This window comes from Haliotis rufescens, unplaced genomic scaffold (assembly GCF_023055435.1).
Source record: "Haliotis rufescens isolate VD_foot unplaced genomic scaffold, xgHalRufe1.0.p SCAF_7, whole genome shotgun sequence".
Classification (NCBI taxonomy): Eukaryota; Metazoa; Mollusca; class Gastropoda; order Lepetellida; family Haliotidae; genus Haliotis; species Haliotis rufescens.
Genome location: NW_025964361.1, coordinates 10030189 through 10053857, shown reverse-complemented (window position 1 = coordinate 10053857; position 23669 = coordinate 10030189). Strand labels below are relative to the sequence as shown.

The 23669-nt window shown below is 41.6% G+C and overlaps 1 protein-coding gene across 4 annotated transcripts in view; it reads left to right on the top strand.

Moving 5' to 3' along the window:
- Nucleotides 1-23669, top strand: part of LOC124113221 (serine/threonine-protein kinase Nek1-like) — a 94295-nt gene that overhangs the window by 20115 nt on the left and 50511 nt on the right. The window contains exons 24-35 of one of the 4 annotated variants that reach the window (XM_046473505.2): nt 906-958; nt 1865-1942; nt 3526-3582; nt 5286-5378; nt 6578-6615; nt 8264-8371; nt 9107-9158; nt 9525-9681; nt 10695-10853; nt 12004-12210; nt 17679-17948; nt 21660-21780. In XM_046473505.2, the coding sequence (XP_046329461.2) occupies nt 906-958; nt 1865-1942; nt 3526-3582; nt 5286-5378; nt 6578-6615; nt 8264-8371; nt 9107-9158; nt 9525-9681; nt 10695-10853; nt 12004-12210; nt 17679-17948; nt 21660-21780 (1393 nt within the window). Of the gene's footprint in view, nt 1-905; nt 959-1864; nt 1943-3525; nt 3583-5285; nt 5379-6577; nt 6616-8263; nt 8372-9106; nt 9159-9524; nt 9682-10694; nt 10854-12003; nt 12211-17678; nt 18027-21659; nt 21781-23669 lie in introns of all 4 variants that reach the window. The other 3 variants (XM_046473503.2, XM_046473504.2, XM_046473506.2) reach the window with 3 other exon arrangements.

Here is a 23669-nt window from a genome sequence, read left to right as displayed (position 1 = left end):
ACATTCTCGAATGGCTAATAGATGGTCTAGATTGTAAGGATTCAGTCATTAAACCCATAACTATCGTTTGGAATACCCCATGATAAAGTTTTCGAGACTGCATGATTAGAAATCACATTCCGACTGTCACTTTCATAATCTGGTAAGCGACGCACTGATTGGTCGGATAAAAGGTCGTTCTGACGTGACCCCTACTGGGATGTCTTCAGATCTTTGTTTAGCGGTAGCAAGAACTAAGATCTGATTTTAATGAGATTGCAATGATCCACACCCTGTATGTGATGATGTTAGCAGGGATGGCAAAGTCGTGGTGTGATGTCACATTTGTAAATGTCAAGAAACAGGCAGATCTGTAGCCAGTTGGGGGTTGGGAGTTGGGTATGGGTGGTTGTAGTGTGGGCAAATACAAGTTAGGCAGTTGAAAAACAGGTTTAACACCACAAATCGTTATGTAGTTTGTTCATGATGAGACAAAGGTGAAATGGGGTTTAACGTCACGTCCAAGATTATTGCACTTATATAGCGACGTGCATGCACGTGTGTGTGTTTGGCTGCTTGTGCTAGTCTGGACTGATGCTGATTTATAGTGCTACCACACTGAGATACCATGCTGCAGTTTAACATGAATACCCCACTTAGACACAGTATACTAACTCCGAGGCAACCAGTCCTTGTTTTAGCCCCTTAATGCCGAGCGCCAGACAGGGTAACAACAAGTACCATCTTTTAACGTCTTTTGGTATGACGCGGCCGGGGGTCGAACCCCGGACCTTCTGCTCTCCGGGCGGACGCTCTACCACTAGACCACAGAGGCAGTCGATGAGACAAGGGTTACAAGGACACTGATGTGTTGAGGTGAGGGTTTTTTCACCTGTTCTTTGACTGTGGACTATTTCTGTTGCCAGAGGGCGGTAAACCAGGTGGTGGTGCTGCCAATGCCAGGAACAGAGAGGAACAGGTGAGTGGTGATTGGCTGTCTTCTGTCATGGGTTGCTGTTGAAATATGATGACGGCATGAGTGGCCCATTGACACAACTCAATGTACAGAGTTATGCCCCTTAGTCATGCCAGGATCCATCATGGGTTTCACTCCCAGATCCCAGGCATTATAATCTTTGTTATTATCAACACCTTACACATGTTTGTGATCTTTTTATTATGAGTTGCTGAGATGCTGAAAAAACAATAAAACTGAAAATGATACAACTGAAAAGTTGATACCATGCGATGATGCTGTGTCTGGGAGTGTTCACTCAACCTTGAGCCGAAAAACTCAGCTTAAGCCATAGAAAAAGTGTAGTTTGTGTAGCATTGATATACATGCAGAGCTCCAGATAAGCTGCGTATCTGCGTAAAATACGCATCAGAAATGCAGAAATACGTAGTAAAATAAAATCCAAGCATATCAAACACGCAACGAACATTACAGATACGCTACAAAAATCAAACTTGTGCGTATCATCAAAATATTGTGAAGTAACACTGCGTATTCGATAAGCAAATCAGTAACTTATTTTGAAATTATATACGGGCATTCCATCAACCTTGCCAAACTCCACGATGACAGTTACATCATGATCATTTGCCATCACACTTTCTTGTGGAAGTATCGTGGTATTTTTGAGTCCTATAAAGCTCTCGAACCCACACGACACCAGTTTGCAGGGACTAGATGAATAGTGTTTTTAAATATTTAACTTAAATACCCACATGTGTAAAAACTAGTGGGTAACAGAAATTTGAATACCCAGATAGAATTACTGATAACCAATGATTTTAAAATGCATGGGTAAAATACCCACAACACCAAAAGCTTATCTGGAGCTCTGACATGTATGTATTGAGAACGCCCCGACTGCTTCAGGAGTACCTGGAGAAGCTGAGGCAGATCCGGGAACAGAACATGCGGGAACGCCGGAAGATGCAGGGAAAAGAAGAACAGGTCTGGTTATCTCTTTGTTTCTGTCTCTGTGTCTCTGTTTCTGTTTCTCTTTCTGTCTCTGTGTTTCTCTAGATGTCTTCTGTTTCTTTGTCTGTTTCTCTGTCTTTTCTTCTGTCCGTCATTGTTTCCCTGTCTCTAGGTAGGCCTGTGAAGATCTGGGGTAGAATAGGTCTTCAACCCATGCTTGCCCTAAAAGGCGACTATACTTGTCGTAAGAGGCAACTAACGGGATCGGGTGGTCAGGCTCGCTGACTTGGTTGATGCATGTCATCGATCCCAATTGCGTGGATCGATGCTGTTGTTGTCAATCGCTGGATTATCTGGTCCAGACTCGATTATTTACCGACCCCTGTCATATTGCTGAGTACGGCATTAAACAAACAAACAAACAAATCTCATAAGACATACTGGAGTGTTGGACTGCACGGTATACCGGTATACAAGCATACTGCAAAACACGTTTCCAACGATATGTATTGCAATATTATTTATGTTCCAGACAAACAAACAAACAAACAAACAACCCTATGTTTGTCAGTCCCTGTCTCTGCTTCTCTCTCTTTGGTGTTGTGTTTGTTGTGCAAGACTCATATATTTTAGCTGATCTGTAAACTTTGTAAGGCAAACTTATCAAAGGTTGTTATGTGTTTTGCTTTGTGATAAATTGTGATATGATTGAGCTGCACAATTTATGCTTCATGTAGTTTTGACTGTGTGTCAGAGTAGCACATCCTGTCTGCACGGCTGCACATGATACATATCGGCTTTAAATGGTTGGGGTGTCACGTTACGCCTACTGCATGCTTCAATGATCATTGGAATTATCAGCACCCTACATGTTTTTGTGAGTTACACCATTTCGGCAAAGTTTAGGGCATGCTGATATGCTTCATGCTTCATTACATAACACGATACTTGAGTACTAATGCGATGCAAAATTATATGCATCACAATACTGAAATTGCACCGTTTATGGATTATATTCTCCTTGCTTCATGTGGCCAAGCTAACATGACTAGCTTGCTCTGATAGTATTAAAAAATCGGACTTGGAATTTTCTTACAATCTGTGTCATTCTGAAACTTTATTGATATTTAAATTTTCAGAATTGATACAGGATCAATGGTGAACAGATACAAGGGTCATGTTTGGCACATTGTGTATCGTAAACATCAAGTGTAAACTTGTGATGCATTGATGCATCAGTGATTCGTGACACCCCTTGTCCATGTATTATGATGCATTGTGCATGAACTGTACTATAGTAAGTCATGGCACCTTGACCCCTGTGATGTAGTGATTAGCATATCAGTCATACACAATTTAGTTTTAAGAAAGGTGTGGATGATTCTTACACTGATGACTGTGTTGCAAGTACATCAGAGAGAGGACCCGGTGGGGATTCCAGCTTAGGATAGTCTTGCAATATATGCTAGTTGTAAGAGGTGACCAAATCGATCAGGTAGTCAAGCTCAGTGACAGCCTTCTGGAATATTGTTCTGGAATATTGTCGAGTGTGTCGCTAACAAACAAACCTATGTAAGGAAATGACACTGAATGAAGTTGTCTACTTCTGACTGTAGCCACCAAGTGGTCAAAGTGAACAGGAAGCCAGAAAGAAGAAGATGGAAGCTTTGAGGGTATGTTCAATAGTGGAGGGGTTGGAGGGTATGTTATACAGTGGAGGGGTTTGAGGGTATGTTCTACAGTGGAGGGTTCACTCTCCTACCCAGAGTTCCATGCGGCCGGCAGCCAGCTAGCATAGTACCTCTGCCACAGGCCAGCGCCATGTGACGATTCGTCACATCTTTCACAGTCCATTCAAGATATTGCATATGCTTTTCATCCGTTTCATGTTTGACAAGTCTACACATTTTCATAAACAAATGTCAAAGAATGGTTAACTTTCATTAAGAAAGTATGCAAATACGTAAAAATCTACTTGTTTTTGCGTAGTTATCCTATGTTTACATTGGTTGTACGGCTCCACGTGCTGTCATCGAAGCCCAACGGAGAACTAGCGACACGGTCACTTTGATGCATAAATATATATTGTCATGCAACTCACTGTCGCAGTTGTAGTAGCATATCTATATAGTTATGCCTAACAATATGTAAAGTGCCCCCAAATACTTGCATTAGTCCGTTCTATACTGATTTCTGAAAAAGCGCGTTTGTTTACAAACAAGAGAAAAGTCCGGTCACCTGATATGCAAATTAGCCTGTGGCAGGGGTGTTATGCTGAGTCACCACTGCGATGGAGTGTGTGGAGGGTTTTGAGGGTATGTTCTACAGTTGAGGTTTTTGAGGGTATGTTCTACAGTGGAGGGTTTTGAGGGTATGTTATACAGTGGAGGGGTTTGAGCGTATGTTCAATAGTGGAGGGGTTGGAGGGTATGTTCTACAGTGGAGGGGTTTGAGGGTTTGTTTAATAGTGGAGGGGTTTGAGGGTATGTTTTATAGTTGAGGGGTTTGAGGGTATGTTCTACGTTGGAGGGGTTGGTTTGAGAATGTGAATACATATGGACGATTTCCAGTGTTGTAGCTGCTTTTAACCAACAAATTAAGACAAAAGCCTGCTTCAAGTGAGGGAGACGTCAGCTGGTGCTGAGACCAATGAACACAAATTAAAATGCACAAACGTCAATATTGCTTGTGCAGCATAATGTATAAGAATATTCTTCCGACAACTTTTTCAAAAGTCAGGAAAATAGTGTAAAGGAGCATCTGTTGGTCGACCCCCCCCCCCCCCCCACACACACACACATACCTTGCATGGACTACTGCTGTTGCATGTTTAGTCTTGTTAGTGGCATGTGTAGATGCATGACAGCATCAGAGTACATCAGTATCTATTATCACTGCATCAACCACTTAATGATCATACCTACTGTATTGATGAAGAAACGTTGTGTACTGTATTTTTTCCATTGAAAAAATATGTCTTGCCAAATTTGTTCGAATGTTCTTCTAATGCCAATAACCTTGACATGGTCTGGGATTTCATGAGAATATGTTGACACAAATGTAAGTCCCCTCATTGCTCTGTGGTAGATTAGCTCCCCAGCAATCTATGCTGATCATAGAAGTACCAGATGGATCAGTTGGTCAGGATCACTGACCTGGTTAAACTAACGTGTTGGTTGTTGTTCACAGTATCAATCACTGGATTGTCTGGTTCAAACGTGATTTTTTGCTGGTTGTCATCATATAGCTGGGACATTACTGAGTGACTATAAACAACAAAGAAACAAACACTGTTCCATTATTTCACTTGCTGCAGGAGTCCTGCATATTCAGCGATACTTGAGTGTGTTGTCAGGTTGTGTTGTGTTGTATACAGAAGCAGGCTGATGAGTGGTCCCAGAAGAAGAAGGAAGAGTTGGACAAGGAGAAGCAGCAGATCATGAAGAGAATGAAGGAGAGAGAGGAATATGTGAGTGGCTTGTCTGTCTCAAAATCATAACACTCAACAATTCACAAGACTCTTGTTCAAAGACTTTTGGAGGACAGCAACTCAAATAACAGTCCATAAACATGATTTCTGATTTCATTAGTGTGAGGAGTAATTGCAAGACTGAACTGATCTAGCAAATTTGTCATGGTTCTGAGTCAACATTGCTGGTAGTCACAATCACATTGAAATCAGATCTAAGTTCTTGCTGCCGCTGAACAAAGATCTGAGGACATCCCATTACGGGTCACGTCAGAATAACTTTTCGCGAACTTTGACCTACCACTGATATGACTAACAAGAAGTCGACATCAGCCAATTAGAAAGCAGCTTTCTCGAGCTTTATGGCACTCCTTTTAACCTGGCGACTTCCATTTCAGACTACGCTTGAAAAAAATGTTGACACAGTTCTCGATAAAAAATTTGAAAACTGAACAAACGAACATTCAGGAATGTCTAATATATGGTTGAGATTGTATAGCAGTGCTTCCCACATACTGTGCGACGCCTCATCCCTTCAAATGTTTATCCCATGGAAGCGAGAGATAGACGATAATTTTGACGGAATCAGTCGTACGGGCCGTATCTGTCATTCAGAATACCCCGTGTCAACGTTTTCAAGGTTGCATGATTAGAAAACACATTCCGACTGTCACTTTCATGATCTGGTAAGCGACGCTTTGATTGGTCGGATGAAAGGTCATTCTGACGTGACCCGTAATGGAATGTCCTCAGATCTTTGTTTAGTGATAGCGAGAACTAGGATCTGATTTTAATGAGATTGTGGTAATTACAACATATTACTTAAACATGAAAGTCTGAATGCAAGTCTCTTCACCTCTTTGTAACTGTGGACAGAAACCAGGACGTCCTTCCAAATAGGTGAACGAGTGACATTTCCTTGACAATAATCAGTGTGACAGACTTACAATAGTGGTCCACCTGGTCCTAGGACCTGGTGGTCCTGGTGGTAGTGCTGTGGCTGTTGAGGAATAGGTCATTTGCATATTCCCTCCTTGTCAAAGTTATCAATGATGTCTTTCAGCAGATGGCTAGGTGACCTTATTAGCAATGTGCAAATGTTAGTCACATAATGGCAGGATATATAAAGCTGTCATAATTTGTAGGTAGATTGAAGATGGTTTTCTTCAATGTGTACATTTTCATTTTTCATTTGTTAGATGAAACAAAGAGAAGAGCAGAGGGCTAGAGAAAACAGGTGAGGTGTAACAGATGAAGGTAAGGTCTAACAAATGAGGGAGGGGTACAACAAGTGAGGGTGAGGTACAACAGAGGAGGGTGAGGTACAACAGATGAGGGTGAGGTACAACAGGTGAGGGGGAGGTACAACAGGTGAGGGAGAGGTACAGCAGATGAGGGTGTGGTACAACAGGTGAGGGTATGGTACAACAGGTGAGGGTGAGGTACAACAGGTGAGGGTGGGGTACAAGTGAGGGTGAGGTACAACAGATGAGGGTGAGGTACAATGGGTGAGGTATAACAGATGAGGGTGGGGTACAACAGGTGAGGGTGAGGTACAGTGGGTGAGGTACAACAGATGAGGGTGAGGTACAACAGGTGAGGGTGAGGTACAACAGGTGAGGTACAACAGGTGAGGGTGAGGAACAGTGGGTGAGGTACAACAGGTGAGGGAGAGGTAAAACAGGTGAGGGTGAGGTACAACAGGTGAGGGTGAGGTACAGTGGGTGAGGTACTGTGGGTGAGGTTGAGGTACAACAGGTGAGGCTGAGGTACAACAGGTGAGGTACAGCAGGTGAGGGTGAGGTACAGTGGATGAGGTACAACAGGTGAGAGTGAGGTACAACAGGTGAGGGTGATGTAAAGTGGGTGAGGTACAACAGGTGAGGGTGGGGTACAGTGGGTGAGGTACAACAGGTGAGGGAGAGGTACAGCAGGTGAGGGTGAGGTACAGTGGGTGAGGTACAACAGGTGAGGGTGAGGTACAGTGGGTGAGGTACAACAGGTGAGGGTGAGGTACAACAGGTGAGGGAGAGGTACAGCAGGTGAGGGTGAGGTACAGTGGGTGAGGTACAACAGGTGAGGGTGAGGTACAACAGGTGAGGGAGAGGTACAGCAGGTGAGGGTGAGGTACAGTGGGTGAGGTACAACAGGTGAAGGTGAGGTACAGTGCGTGAGGTACAACAGGTGAGGGTGAGGTACAAGTGAGGGAGAGGTACAACAGGTGAGGTACAACAGGTGAGGGTAAGGTACAGTGGGTGAGGTACAACAGGTGAGGGTGAGGTACAGTGGGTGAGGTACAACAGGTGAAGGTGAGGTACAGTGGGTGAGGTACAACAGGTGAGGGTGAGGTACAACAGGTGATGGTGAGGTACAACAGGTGAAGGTGAGGTACAGTGGGTGAGGTACAGTGATGAGGTACAACAGGTGAGGGTGTGGTACAACAGGTGAGGGTGTGGTACAACAGGTGAGGGTGAGGTACAACAAGTAAGGGTGAGGTACAACAGGTGAGGGTGAGGTACAATGGGTGAGGGTGCAGAGCAGTGATCCAACAACATAATGTCATAAAACACAAAGAATGGGCATCTCAGATTATGGCCTGATGTGGCAAGTGAACTCTTGAAGCACTAGATTATCAAACTGGCCCAGTTCTGACCTGGAAAGAGCAGTGGGGTAGCCTAGTGGTTAAAGCGTTGACTTGTTACGTCGAAGGCCTGGGTTCTATTCCTCACATGGGTCACAATGTGAGAAGCCCATTCCTGGTGTCCCCCGCCGTGATATTGCTGGAATGTTACTAAAAGTGGCGTAAAACCATACTCACTCACACACTCACTCTAACCTGGAATCTTTACATAATTCATTGATCATATTCATTCATCATATTCCAGGCCGTCAACACCCAAAGTGAACTTGAAGCCAGTGGCAGCAGTGCCTATCACAGGGGCTCTACATGCAATAGGGGCAGTCGAGGAGGCGAAGTCCCCGGATAGACCCAAGTGAGTGGCACTGTAGTACCATGGAGGAACTGCTGCTTAGATAACATGTTGTTTCAGGTGTCAGAATACTGGGTTTGAATTAGCCATTATTAACCTATTCTTGTTGTAAGAGGTGACTATGCAATCCTGGATCAATTTGTGGATCAGGCGTTGTGACTTGGGGGATTGAATGTGATTGTACCCCACGACATGGCACGTTGCTCATAATATCAATCACTTGTTTGTCTTGTCCAGACTTGATTATTTACATGTGGTTGTGATATAGCTGGAATATTGCTGACTGCTGCATTGAATAACAAACACAGGGCACACACCTATCTGGTTTTGTTGCTTCATATATATTTGATGCATACACTTCCCGAAGTATTATCTATTTCATTTGGACACACCAGAAACCTATGATTGTGGGTTCGAATTCCAGTTCGCCCCGATTCTGTTTCTCGGTTTTGTCAGCATCATACCAATGTTCGCGGGTTTCACCAAAGTGGTAATCATCTGAGACCTGCATCACTTCGGCCTATCCTCCCACCTTAAACTGACAAGCTGTGATATAACTGCAATACTGTTAAAAACGGCAACCTCACTCACTCACTCACTCACTCACTCACTCATTATTCACTCACTCACTCATTCATTCACTCATTATTCACTCTCACTCACTCATTCACTCATTATTCACTCACTCACTCACTCACTCACTCACTCACTCACTCTATTTCATTATATCAATTCCAGGAGTGCTAAGCAGCAAAAGAAAGATGAAATACTGAAGCGATTAAATGATAAGGTGAGCCCTGTACAGTTTCTTGTTGTCTTGAAAGAAAAGCATCCAACTGTTGTCCTGAACTGATGTCTCTCATCACGGCTTCTTGATGATGAAATGTTGAAGGATTTTGGCCATACATTGTATTTGATGTTTCACCATTGATAATAACAATGTTCATGATGAGAACCATCCTTCTCAATCAATATGAAGCTCATCAGTCACAAGGACTGATGTTGTGTTGGAATTGTAACCAAGTTCAGTTTGTAGTTGGTTCGTAAAGTCAGTCTTATTCATAAAATGTGGAAAGAAATAATATGCATTTGAACCTGTAAAAAGATGATTGGCCATTGATAGTTTCAGTATTTATTTCCACATCCTTTCTTGTAGGGTCAAGGTCGAAGTCAGTGGGATAACCCTTCGACCCCTGACCTTGCAATACAGGAGGAGGACGATGGGTCAGGGACGGCAAGGTCGAAGTGGGGTGAAGCTGATAAAGGGGATCTGGCCCATCTACCCCTCGAACAAACTGCCTCGCAAATGGAAGGTAATGTACACCCCTTTCACCAGAACATTGTGATTTAACTGAACCAATTGAGACAATATTTATTAAAGACAGGAATATGATTTATTTTTCATAAACTCATCATTCAGTAAAGAACACTGGTAATGATATTATATCTGTCCCAAAGTGGCACAGTGGATCAGTGGTCTAAAGAGTCACAGAGTTGCATACCTTTCTCATGCCAGGATCTTCTCGAGGCAAGAGTGTCCACTAGACTATATCAAATCTAGTTTTCACCCTCAAGACAACTCAAATCTATTCTGATTCTGACCAACCAGGTAATTTTCTGTGGTAGTCGACATCTTTGTGAAGACATTCAAAATAAGAACAAGCCGATTGGACATTGCCTTTTGATACAACTTGATTCTACACGGGTTAGAGCCACGATTGCGCCAAGAAAAGTCAAGGGTGAAAACTGGACATACAGATACTGAAATAGGGCGGTTGACGCTCATGCCTCAGGAAGATGGTCAGCACCATTGTGGGTTTCACCAAAGTGGCAACTTCCACAACCTACATCACGCTGCGACATACCTGTTATAGTGTTCCAAATGATTTCAGGCCCAAATCAGTCACTTTATCTTCTATGAACCCGTGAATGTAGAAGAGGTCTTCAGCAACTATTTGTTGCCGTAAAAGGCGACAATGCTTGTTGTAATAGGCGACTCATGAGATCAGGTGGTCAGGCTCGCTGACTTGGTTGATGCATATCATCGTATCCCAATTGCATACATCGATGCTCATGATGTCAATCACTGGATTTCTAGTCCAGACTCGATTATTTCCAGACCGCCGTCATATAGCTTGAATATTGCTGAGTGCGATGTTAAACAACAAACGAACAAACAAACAAACTAAACCATGATTGAATGTTGAGAGTATGATTAACCTAGAGTCCTGTATTTGATAAGCCTTTGGACGCAGTGTGCCATGGTCAGAGTCAGAGTTACACAATGCTCATCAACTTTAGTGGGTTTCTTCTTGTGTGTATTCAGCAACCTCTGCAGGAGACCAGGTTGTAAAGTCAGGAGTTACCTCCCCTCCACCAGTGACCCCCCGGAACCAGTGGGGCAAGCCGAGTGATACACTGGTTGGTGCTCTGCAGAAGATGCCGATCTGTGATGCCACTATGACCATCAACAGTAACCGGTCAGGTCTGTGGTGTTTTGCTGCTGTCCTTCCTCTGTCAATGTGCAATACACAGGGAATACTAAGATCATGAAGATGAACCCAAGAACTGTAGAGAATGTCAAAAATACTGGAAATTTGTTTTCGTTGGACATACTGAACATTCTGAAGTAATGTGTTGAGAAAAAAAATGGTCTGCCCCTCCTTTGAGATTAAAAAAATATGTATTTTGAAGCAGAGATATCTTGCTGTCTTAACAAAAATCCCTGGCCCCTTGTCAGTCCAGGGCCCTGTGGCACAAAGTCATCTTAGCGCTTCTAAAGGTGATTGTAACTCCCATACTTTAACACTGGCTTACTATAGTCGTAGCGCTAAGATCGCTTTGTGGAATTGTGCTCTGGTGTAGCATAGTTTATGGTCAAGGATATTCAATACTTCACTTACACAACGGCGATCATCCGCTATTAATCTCCAGGGCTTGCATTTCGGTAAACCTACACTAACCCTAGGATCCTTTTTCATACTGCTTTGAAATCACAAAAAGCACAAGAATGGATCCAGGGGAGTGTCCGAAATAACTGCCTGCCCGTGGCTGGTAACTCTTCTGTCGGGCTGCATGAAATGTTTGCTCAACATGCTCAACCGTCTGGCAGATAATTTTAAGATTTCTTATGAATTCAGTTTTATTATGTTTGCATTGTTTTAACCTAATGTGATTTGTCTCTTAGTTTTTTCAATTTTTCAATACTTATAATGCCTGAATATGGGCATGTATCTTAGATGATGGGCAGGCAACACTTATGGGTCACCTGGCTGACTTTTGATCTTGTAGACAAAGTTGTGTCCAAGTGACTTGAATCAAAATACTGTGAGTGATACCGTTACTTGTCATCACACTGCTGACCCTTTATCGACTGTCTTGTTGGGTTATAAAGTTGTTTCAAACACTGATCCAGGGGTTACTGTAGGTTTGCCTACAGATATGTTTGTCCTGGAGATATAGGGGATGAATGTCATGTATCAGATTTATATACCGGTAAGTACTATTGCCTATATACCAGTAGAAAGGACATCCATTAATTGGCCCTCTATTGAGAGATTTGTGGCTCTGTGTCTTTGACTAACAGAATCAGATTAATGGAACTTGAAACATATACTCTTCTTCTCTTGCTATAGGTGGCAGCACCAGCTCCCAGGGTTCTGAGTCACCAGCACCACCCTCCCCATCTCCTGTAGTACCCCCAATCTCATCCGGGGTGGGCGCCACCATCACCATCTCCAAGACACCCATACAGAAAGGAACCATAACAATTAAAGCTGCTGATGATGCTGCAGTGGCAAAAGCTGCCAAAGATGCAGAGGCTGATACTGCTGAGAAAACTTGTAAGTGGATGTCTGTTGTCATGAAAGTGTGTTTTGAGATCTGCAGATCTACATGAAGGCTGTTGTCATGAAAGTGTGTTTTGAGGTCTGCAGATCTACATGAAGGCTGTTGTCATGAAAGTGTGTTTTGAGATCTGCAGATCTACATGAAGGCTGTTGTCATGAAAGTGTGTTTTGCGATCTGCAGATCTACATGAAGGCTGTTGTTTTAAAAGTGTGTTTTGAGATCTGCAGATCTACATGAAGGCTGTTGTTTTAAAAGTGTGTTTGTAGATCTGTAGATCTACATGAAGGCTGTTGTCATGAAAGTGTGTTTTGCGATCTGCAGATCTACATGAAGGCTGTTGTCATGAAAGTGTGTTTTGAGATCTGCAGATCTACATGAAGGCTGTTGTTATGAAAGTGTGTTTTGAGGTCTGCAGATCTACATGAAGGCTGTTGTCATGAAAGTGTGTTTTGAGATCTGCAGATCTACATGAAGGCTGTTGTTATGAAAGTGTGTTTTGAGATCTGCAGATCTACATGAAGGCTGTTGTCATGAAAGTGTGTTTTGCGATCTGCAGATCTACATGAAGGCTGTTGTCATGAAAGTGTGTTTTGCGATCTGCAGATCTACATGAAGGCTGTTGTTTTAAAAGTGTGTTTGTAGATCTGTAGATCTACATGAAGGCTGTTGTCATGAAAGTGTGTTTTGCGATCTGCAGATCTACACGAAGGCTGTTGTCATGAAAGTGTGTTTTGAGATCTGCAGATGTACATGAAGGCTGTTGTTATGAAAGTGTGTTTTGAGGTCTGCAGATCTACATGAAGGCTGTTGTCATGAAAGTGTGTTTTGAGATCTGCAGATCTACATGAAGGCTGTTGTCATGAAAGTGTGTTTTGAGATCTGCAGATGTACATGAAGGCTGTTGTTATGAAAGTGTGTTTTGAGGTCTGCAGATCTACCTGAAGGCTGTTGTTATGAAAGAGTGTTTTGAGATCTGCAGATCTATATGAAGGCTGTTGTTATGAAAGTGTGTTTGGAGATCTTCAGATGTACATGAAGGCTGTTGTCATGAAAGTGTGTTTTGCGATCTGCAGATCTACATGAAGGCTGTTGTTTTAAAAGTGTGTTTTGAGATCTGCAGATCTACATGAAGGCTGTTGTTTTAAAAGTGTGTTTGTAGATCTGCAGATCTACATGAAGGCTGTTGTCATGAAAGTGTGTTTTGAGATCTGCAGATCTACATGAAGGCTGTTGTCATGAAAGTGTGTTTTGAGATCTGCAGATCTACATGAAGGCTGTTGTCATGAAAGTGTGTTTTGCGATCTGCAGATCTACATGAAGGCTGTTGTTTTAAAAGTGTGTTTGTAGATCTGTAGATCTCCATGAAGGCTGTTGTCATGAAAGTGTGTTTTGCGATCTGCAGATCTACATGAAGGCTGTTGTCATGAAAGTGTGTTTTGAGATCTGCAGATGTACATGAAGGCTGTTGTTATGAAAGTGTGTTTTGAGGTCTGCAGATCTACATGAAGGCTGTTGTTATGAAAGAGTGTTTTGAGATCTGCAGATCTATATGAAGGCTGTTGTTATGAAAGTGTGTTTTGAGATCTGCAGATGTACATGAAGGCTGTTGTTATGAAAGTGTGTTTTGCGATCTGCAGATCTACATGAAGGCTGTTGTCATGAAAGTGTGTTTTGCGATCTGCAGATCTACATGAAGGCTGTTGTTATGAAAGAGTGTTTTGAGATCTGCAAATCTATAAGATGGCTGTTGTTATGAAACTGTATTTGTAGATCTGCAGATGTACATGGTGGTGTGGTTATGAAACTGTATTTGTAGATCTGCAGGTCTACATGGTGGTGTGGTTATGAAAGTGTCTTTTAAGATCTGCAGATCTTCACGTCAGCTGTCATTATGAAAGTGTGTTTGGAGATCTTCAGATACATAGGATGTTGTAGTTTTGAAATTGAATTTGTGATCAGCAGATCTACATGTTGGCATTAGTGGAAAAGTGTTTTCTTATCATTTGGTAGCTCTAAGAGTATCTTTTGTTGTTGTTTCATCAATTTTCTTTTATTATGAGAGGGTTTATGTCTAAGGCCTAAGAGATTGTGCAGCCTCTCATAGCCTTGTCGTCAGAATCAGTGTTCAAACAAATAGCAATATGTTATAGCTTTGATTAAAATCCAGTTTAGATAGTGAAGGCAGCATATTTGATCACTGTTGATGAGGTGAATAGGCAGTCAAATTGATTTGTGTATGAGGCATCCACATTTTGGGTACAAGACAGTATTATATATGCAGTCATGTGCATTTACATACCCTGTACCTAAAAATATCCATAAGAACATATTATATGCATAGATGTCTTCAAAAGACAGCACTCTCATAATATATAATTTGACAGTATTGTGGTCACTGGTCATTGTCACATTTGTGCAAGTACCTGGATAAGTGCAGTATATAAATGTATAATATAATAATTAACAAACCATGTCAAATAATTTATGTTGTTATTGTTTCACTGAATGTAACAAATAATACATCAACTGCTGACTTGTTATTGTATTTGTGAATTGCTATTCGTATTCGTTACCCTATATTCGTGATAAGAATCGTATTCGTCTCATAGTGTATTCGTTGCAGCCCTAGTGTACCCTGTTTGAAATATGGGGGTTCTGATGTAGATTCAAGGTATTTGAATCTAAGGACCTCCTAAATCTTTATCTTTTAACTTTAGGTTTATGACAAGGATCCCATGACTTTTCTGCTTACTGTCGAACACTCCAGCCAACTGAATGTGATGGATGTGAAATATATGTCTTATTTTTTAAATTATAAGAGACCAAAGAAGATTATGCTGCAATGTGCTTTTGAAACGATACATATTGCATAAAATCTTTGAAAAGCATTTTGAAGTGATACACATAAAGAAGAGAATTTATGGATGTCAACTTCTTTGTTATGAAGCTCTCTGCCTCATGTCATTCATTCATTTGATGAAGGAGTAAGCATATACTCCGAAACGTTGCGTTCCTCATAATAAAGAAGTTAACATCCATAAATTCTCTTCCTTACATATTGCGTAATTTCTGTTTTCCTGTATATTGGGTAAAAAATATATAACAAGTTTCATTATTATTTGTATCATTTAACTTAAAATCTACACAGAAATTCATTCACAAACAATGTTTCCCCTCAAAATTTATTGACAAAACAGCAGAAATGTGAAAGTGATTTTTCTCTCACATTGTTATCTCCCCTGTATCCATGACTACAAAATGGTGTTAACTGACCACTCTGAGTGATATTTGTCAATCACTGTCAGACACTGTCAGACACTTAAACTCCCAATATATCGCAATAGAGATCCCTGTATATTACGGCCTTATCGCTGTGTTATATTTTTCGGTTCAGTTTATTTACTCAATGCATGCATGTTTTAGCATTCTAGTCATATCAAATTCTTTTGCATTCACATGGTAATACCTTGATGCCTGCATTATCAGAATACTTGATGAAAAATATGTATGCTGCTGTGTATCAGTTCCTTTGAACTGTCTTCTGCATTAACACTAGTGTTTGGTGATGGTATGAATATGCTTTATGACAATGAAGAAAATGTTAATCAAAAACAACTAGGGGGAGCAATGTGAATACCAATACTTTGACTCTGCATAAAGTCTACAGAGTTTCTTTCATATATACTAAAAATCAGGGATTTATGGGGGTTACCGTATTCAACGTTATAAGCGCCCCGCTCTAATAAGCGCCCACGGCTAAAATATTGGCTAGTGAACAATCCCAATTAGCACCCCTTTCCGATTGATCAATGTACACAAGACTTATTTATTCGTGTATAATACGCACTCGTGTGTTATATGCACCCTTAATTATGGGCAATAAAATTCTGGAAAATATATCTGTCGTGTATAATTTTTCTCTCCAAAATTGTATTCTAATAAGAGCCCCCTATTTCTAATTTTGAGAGCGCTTATTAGGTCGAATACTGTAGTTATTTTGGGGTGGAAGGGACTCACAGCCTTTAGTCATGTACGAGTACGAGTCCCAGGTTACAAGTTGGGGTCCCAGGGAAATGTCAAATAATTTATTTTGAATATGACAATGTTAATTGAGAATTCCCAACTTAATTCCTTTTCTTATTTCACATATAAGATCATATACTTGTTTTTGTTTGTACTTAAGGATGTATTCAAACATTCCCCCCCAAAAAAATATTTGCAAATCTTGTTTTTACCATGCTTTGAGTAACACTCTTCACCCCCAACAATACGGGGGCATCTACAAAAAGTGACATTAAATTTCACATGTTCAGAAGCTGTAGTAAGAAATAGATACGGAATTCCTCAACTGAAATTGCAAGTTCACGAGTTCTAGTGCATTACATTTACCAGGGATTTACCGGACATGAATTCCTGTTTCCTATACACTTAATATTTGAAAATGGAAGTAAAAGAAATATAGAGTGCTCCCACTGGGTCGCAGTGGAACGATTCAGATCAGGTTTGGGTCATTTGGGTATTTTATCCATGGGTTTGATTTTATTGGTTATTCACAATATTTAGTGGGTATTCAAAAAAAAAATTCCACATGTTTTTTTACATTTGGGTAATTTATCCTTGAGAACCTGTTTCACAACATTCCCTGTTAATCATTCAAAACCAAATTAATAGTAGTATACATATGGTTTACTAAATGTAACTGTTGGTAAAAGAAGTGGTGGAAGAAAGCTGATACACAATCGTTTCATCTAACAGTTGTAATATGTAGGGAATGCCAATAACTGTTCACAGGTAATTCAAACCACCTTATCACAGATCACAGGTAATTTTCCACCCATTTCATAATCACGGATAATTATCACGTAAATTAGTTCATATTTCATTTAGATGATTGGTTGGTTGGTTTGTTGTTTAACGCCGCTCTCAGCAATATTCCAGCTATATGACGGCGGTCTGTAAATAATCAAGTCTGGACCAGACAATCCAGTGATTGATTTCATGAGTATCAATCAACGCAATTGGGATCGATGACATGAAGACCTATTTACCCCGGATCTTCACTGGTCTCATAGAGATGAGAAACAATTCATTACTTATCAATCTGATAGTGACTTGAGCCATATAATTGTCAAGTTTATGTTTTTGCGTGTATTAACCAGGATTGTGCAAATATACAGCCTATCTACAGCTCTGACATACAGAAATTAATTATTCAAGTGGTAGCAAATATGAAATGACATTCATTGCTGAGCATGTATTCACATTTTCTACATCCCAGTGGATGCACTCTGTATTTTTTTGCCTCCATTTTCGATTTTTGTTTGTGTAGGACCCAGGATTTTGTGTCCTGTAAATCCCTGGTAGTTATTATGCACAAGTATTCCTATGTGACCTCTACCCTTCTTCTATGTGTGATTAGAATTACTAGATGATGCACTCTCACACATTGCACATCCTTCAGCCACACAGCCCAGCGAGGAATCAGATATAATTGGTCAAGAAGAAAAACCTTCAACCAATGAAATTGCAGAGGTCATTGATGAGAAAGAGGAAGAGAGTACTAGCCAATCGGAGGATGTGAAACAAGCTGATATCAAGCCCAGTGTTAGTGATGATAAGGTGAAGGTTACTGATGTGGAGAGTCTGGAGGTGGAGGAGGTTGAAGAGGAGATGGAGGAGGTTAAGGAGAAGGTGGAGGGACTCCAGGATGTCACAGTGGAAGAGAAATCTGGTATTGCTCACAAAGCTGCTGATGTCTTTCCTAAACCTAGGCTTCTTCCTAAACCAGATCTGCCCGAGGAACTATTTGGTCAGCATTGTCTGCATGTGTGGCGAATGCTGCATGATACTGTATTGACACTCACGACATAACCCTGGTTACACTTGCTTGATATTGTTTGATAATCTTGGTACTAACAGCTACAACTAACAAAAAAAAGTAACATAGTTACTGTTATTTTGATTGATTAATTTAACAACACTAACACCTAAGGCTCTCCGTCATTGTGTCCAATAGCATGGCTATTCATGTCCTTCACCAGACTTCACAATGTCCTACATAAAGTCAGTACCATTACTATTCACAATGTCCCTCACCAGGCTTCACAATGTCCTACATAAAGTCAGTACCATTACTATTCACAATTTCATCAGACTTCACAATGTCCTACATAAAGTCAGTTCCAGTACTATTCACAATGTCCTTCAACAGGCTTCACAATGTCCTACATAAAGTCAGTACCAATTCTATTCACAATGTCCTTCACCAGACTTCACAATGTCCTACATAAAGTCAGTTCCAGTACTATTCACAATGTCCTTCAACAGGCTTCACAATGTCCTACATAAAGTCAGTTCCAGTACTATTCACAATGTCCTTCATAAAGTCAGTTCCAGTACTATTCACAATGTCCTACATAAAGTCAGTTCCAGTACTATTCACAATGTCCTTCATAAAGTCAGTTCCAGTACTATTCACAATGTCCTACATAAAGTCAGTTCCAGTACTATTCACAATGTCCTTCATAAAGTCAGTTCCAGTACTATTCACAATGTCCTACATAAAGTCAGTTCCAGTACTATTCACAATGTCCTTCAACAGGCTTCACAATGTCCTATATAAAGTCAGTACCATTACTATTCACAATGTCCTTCACCAGACTTCACAATGTCCTACATAAAGTCAGTACCATTACTATACACAATGTCCTTCAACAGACTTCACAATGTCCTATATAAAGTCAGTACCATTACTATTCACAATGTCCTTCACCAGACTTCACAATGTCCTACATAAAGTCAGTACCATTACTATTCACAATGTCCTTCAACAGACTTCACAATGTCCTATATAAAGTCAGTCCCAGTACTATTCACAATGTCCTTCATAAAGTCAGTTCCAGTACTATTCACAATGTCCTTCACCAGACTTCACAATGTCCTACATAAAGTCAGTTCCAGTACTATTCACAATGTCCTTCATAAAGTCAGTTCCAGTACTATTCACAATGTCCTTCAACAGGCTTCACAATGTCCTACATAAAGTCAGTTCCAATACTATTCACAATGTCCTTCATAAAGTCAGTTCCAGTACTATTCACAATGTCCTACATAAAGTCAGTTCCAGTACTATTCACAATGTCCTTCATAAAGTCAGTTCCAGTACTATTCACAATGTCCTACATAAAGTCAGTTCCAGTACTATTCACAATGTCCTTCAACAGGCTTCACAATGTCCTACATAAAGTCAGTACCAATTCTATTCACAATGTCCTTCACCAGACTTCACAATGTCCTACATAAAGTCAGTTCCAGTACTATTCACAATGTCCTTCAACAGGCTTCACAATGTCCTACATAAAGTCAGTACCAATTCTATTCACAATGTCCTTCACCAGACTTCACAATGTCCTACATAAAGTCAGTTCCAGTACTATTCACAATGTCCTTCAACAGGCTTCACAATGTCCTACATAAAGTCAGTTCCAGTACTATTCACAATGTCCTTCATAAAGTCAGTTCCAGTACTATTCACAATGTCCTTCAACAGGCTTCACAATGTCCTACATAAAGTCAGTTCCAATACTATTCACAATGTCCTTCATAAAGTCAGTTCCAGTACTATTCACAATGTCCTACATAAAGTCAGTTCCAGTACTATTCACAATGTCCTTCATAAAGTCAGTTCCAGTACTATTCACAATGTCCTACATAAAGTCAGTTCCAGTACTATTCACAATGTCCTTCAACAGGCTTCACAATGTCCTACATAAAGTCAGTACCAATTCTATTCACAATGTCCTTCACCAGACTTCACAATGTCCTACATAAAGTCAGTTCCAGTACTATTCACAATGTCCTTCAACAGGCTTCACAATGTCCTACATAAAGTCAGTACCAATTCTATTCACAATGTCCTTCACCAGACTTCACAATGTCCTACATAAAGTCAGTTCCAGTACTATTCACAATGTCCTTCAACAGGCTTCACAATGTCCTACATAAAGTCAGTTCCAGTACTATTCACAATGTCCTTCAACAGGCTTCACAATGTCCTACATAAAGTCAGTTCCAGTACTATTCACAATGTCCTTCAACAGGCTTCACAATGGCCTTGACCAGGCTTCACAATGTCCTACATAAAGTCAGTTCCAGTACTATTCACAATGTCCTTCAACAGGCTTCACAATGGCCTTGACCAGGCTTCACAATGTCCTACATAAAGTTAGTACCATTACTATTCACAATGTCCTTCATCAGGCTTCACAATGTCCTTCACCAGTCTTTTGCAATGATGTCTGTGTGCTTACTTACTTTTTCCATTGATTAGAACTAGATGACTAACACATGGGCTAATTAAAGTTATTTGAGAACTGAAACAATCGAAAAGTAATATTTATTTTACTTGTCTACCTGCAAGTATCTTGATGTCTGATTTATATCCCAATAACCTGTGCACATATGACAAGGTATTTAGCCTGCAAAAACTCAAAGTAGTTTCCAGGACAGAATAGGTCAACTGTACCACTGGCTTTTCACAAGAGTCGACGGAATTGAGAAGCGGTTGGCCACAATGTGTGACCCCACTGCTTGTCATTATTGTAACCCATGGCATGGAGTGATGCTCATATTATTGATCACTGGTTTGCCTGTTATTCATTGTTGGAATATTGCTGACATCAGGATAAACAATATATACTCACTCATTCACATTCTTGACAGGGTTCCGGATTACTCTGATCAGTAACATTACTAGTGAGGTCTTACTGGCACCAAATAGTTTGTTCAAAATAAAAATATGCAAAACTTAATATTGACTAACCTTGGCATCTTTCAGTTATTATTATTTATGTTCTTCTTTCATTATAACACATTTTCTATGAGGGTTTGTGTGGTTTGTTGTCTGAATTCACCTGCTATTGCTCGCTAGAAACTTTTTAGCTTCTTCACTCATTATTGTTATTTACGTGATGCTTGTAAATGTTTGCACCTTTTTTTGTTGTTATGGAAAATAAGCACATTGGCCTCTTCTGTACAAGTGATATATCCAGGAGTGATAGTGTATGTCAGTATAATTTTAATGGTTAATCTTATTCAGTGTATTAGGGGGCACGGGTGGCCCAGTCGTCTAAGGCGCCGCAATTCGCTGTGCAGAGTTGCATCCCTTGGGCATGCCAGAAACCTATGATTGTGGGTTCAAATCCCGGTTCGCCTCGATTATGTTGCTAGGTTTGTCAGCACCATACCCGTGCTCGTGGGTTTCACCGAAGTGGTAAACGTCTGAGACCTGCATCACTTCAGGCTTTCCTCCCACATTAAGCTGACACGCTGTGATATAACTGGAATAGTGTTAAAAGCGGCGTAAAACCCAACTCACTCACTATTCAGTGGATTAGGAAGATGGTATTGGATGTTTTTGTGATGGAGATATTTCTCCCACCAGTGACTGGCCCTGACGTTGTGCGGAGTCAGGGGGCAGGCAGCCTGTTTGACAAGGTGGAGCTGGAGGAAGAGGAGGAGGAGGAGGAGAAGAAGCAGGTGCTTGTCAAGAGCATGGATGGAAGGTGAGGTTGATACTCAGGATAGGTATTGCATAGATGTGGTTGTGTTGTGTTGAAGTGTTCTAGAGAGCATGTTCGATGATGTCATGCTACTGTGATCTCTGCCAGTAGACGTCTGTGTTGCTAGGTACTGTTGACTTCAAGTGGTAGGCAGTGTTTAGCACTAAGGCAGTGTTGAGCTCTGCACTTGTTGAGAGTGTTGAACCTTCAGCAGGGAGGCTGTGTTGAGCTCTGCAGCTGGGAATCTGTATAAGGCAGTGTTGAGTTCTGCAACTGGTAGAGGTGTTGAACCTTTCAGAAGGGAGGCAGTGTTGAACCTTTCAGAAGGGAGGCAGTGTTGAGCTCTGCAACTGGTAGGGGTGTAGAACCTTTCAGAAGGGAGGCAGTGTTGAACCTTTCAGAAGGGAGGCAGTGTTGAGCTCTGCAACTGGTAGGGGTGTAGAACCTTTCAGAAGGGAGGCAGTGTTGAACCTTTCAGAAGGGAGGCAGTGTTGAACCTTTCAGAAGGGAGGCAGTGTTGAGCTCTGCAACTGGTAGGGGTGTTGAACCTTTCAGAAGGGAGGCAGTGTTGAACCTTTCAGAAGGGAGGCAGTGTTGAGCTCTGCAACTGGTAGGGGTGTAGAACCTTTCAGAAGGGAGGCAGTGTTGAACCTTTCAGAAGGGAGGCAGTGTTGAGCTCTGCAACTGGTAGGGGTGTAGAACCTTTCAGAAGGGAGGCAGTGTTGAACCTTTCAGAAGGGAGGCAGTGTTGAACCTTTCAGAAGGGAGGCAGTGTTGAGCTCTGGAACTGGTAGAGGTGTTGAACCTTTCAGAAGGGAGGCAGTGTTGAACCTTTCAGAAGGGAGGCAGTGTTGAGCTCTGGAACTGGTAGGGGTGTAGAACCTTTCAGAAGGGAGGCAGTGTTGAACCTTTCAGAAGGGAGGCAGTGTTGAACCTTTCAGAAGGGAGGCAGTGTTGAGCTCTGCAACTGGTAGAGGTGTTGAACCTTTCAGAAGGGAGGCAGTGTTGAACCTTTCAGAAGGGAGGCAGTGTTGAGCTCTGGAACTGGTAGGGGTGTAGAACCTTTCAGAAGGGAGGCAGTGTTGAACCTTTCAGAAGGGAGGCAGTGTTGAACCTTTCAGAAGGGAGGCAGTGTTGAGCTCTGCAACTGGTAGGGGTGTAGAACCTTTTAGAAGGGAGGCAGTGTTGAACCTTTCAGAAGGGAGGCAGTGTTGAACCTTTCAGAAGGGAGGCAGTGTTGAACCTTTCAGAAGGGAGGCAGTGTTGAGCTCTGGAACTGGTAGGGGTGTAGAACCTTTCAGAAGGGAGGCAGTGTTGAACCTTTCAGAAGGGAGGCAGTGTTGAACCTTTCAGAAGGGAGGCAGTGTTGAGCTCTGCAACTGGTAGGGGTGTAGAACCTTTTAGAAGGGAGGCAGTGTTGAACCTTTCAGAAGGGAGGCAGTGTTGAACCTTTCAGAAGGGAGGCAGTGTTGAACCTTTCAGAAGGGAGGCAGTGTTGAGCTCTGCAACTGGTAGGGGTGTAGAACCTTTTAGAAGGGAGGCAGTGTTGAACCTTTCAGAAGGGAGGCAGTGTTGAACCTTTCAGAAGGGAGGCAGTGCTGAGCTCTGCAACTGGTAGGGGTGTAGAACCTTTTAGAAGGGAGGCAGTGTTGAACCTTTCAGAAGGGAGGCAGTGTTGAACCTTTCAGAAGGGAGGCAGTGTTGAGCTCTGCAACTGGTAGAGGTGTTGAACCTTTCAGAAGGGAGGCAGTGTTGAACCTTTCAGAAGGGAGGCAGTGTTGAACCTTTCAGAAGGGAGGCAGTGTTGAACCTTTCAGAAGGGAGGCAGTGTTGAGCTCTGCAACTGGTAGGGGTGTAGAACCTTTTAGAAGGGAGGCAGTGTTGAACCTTTC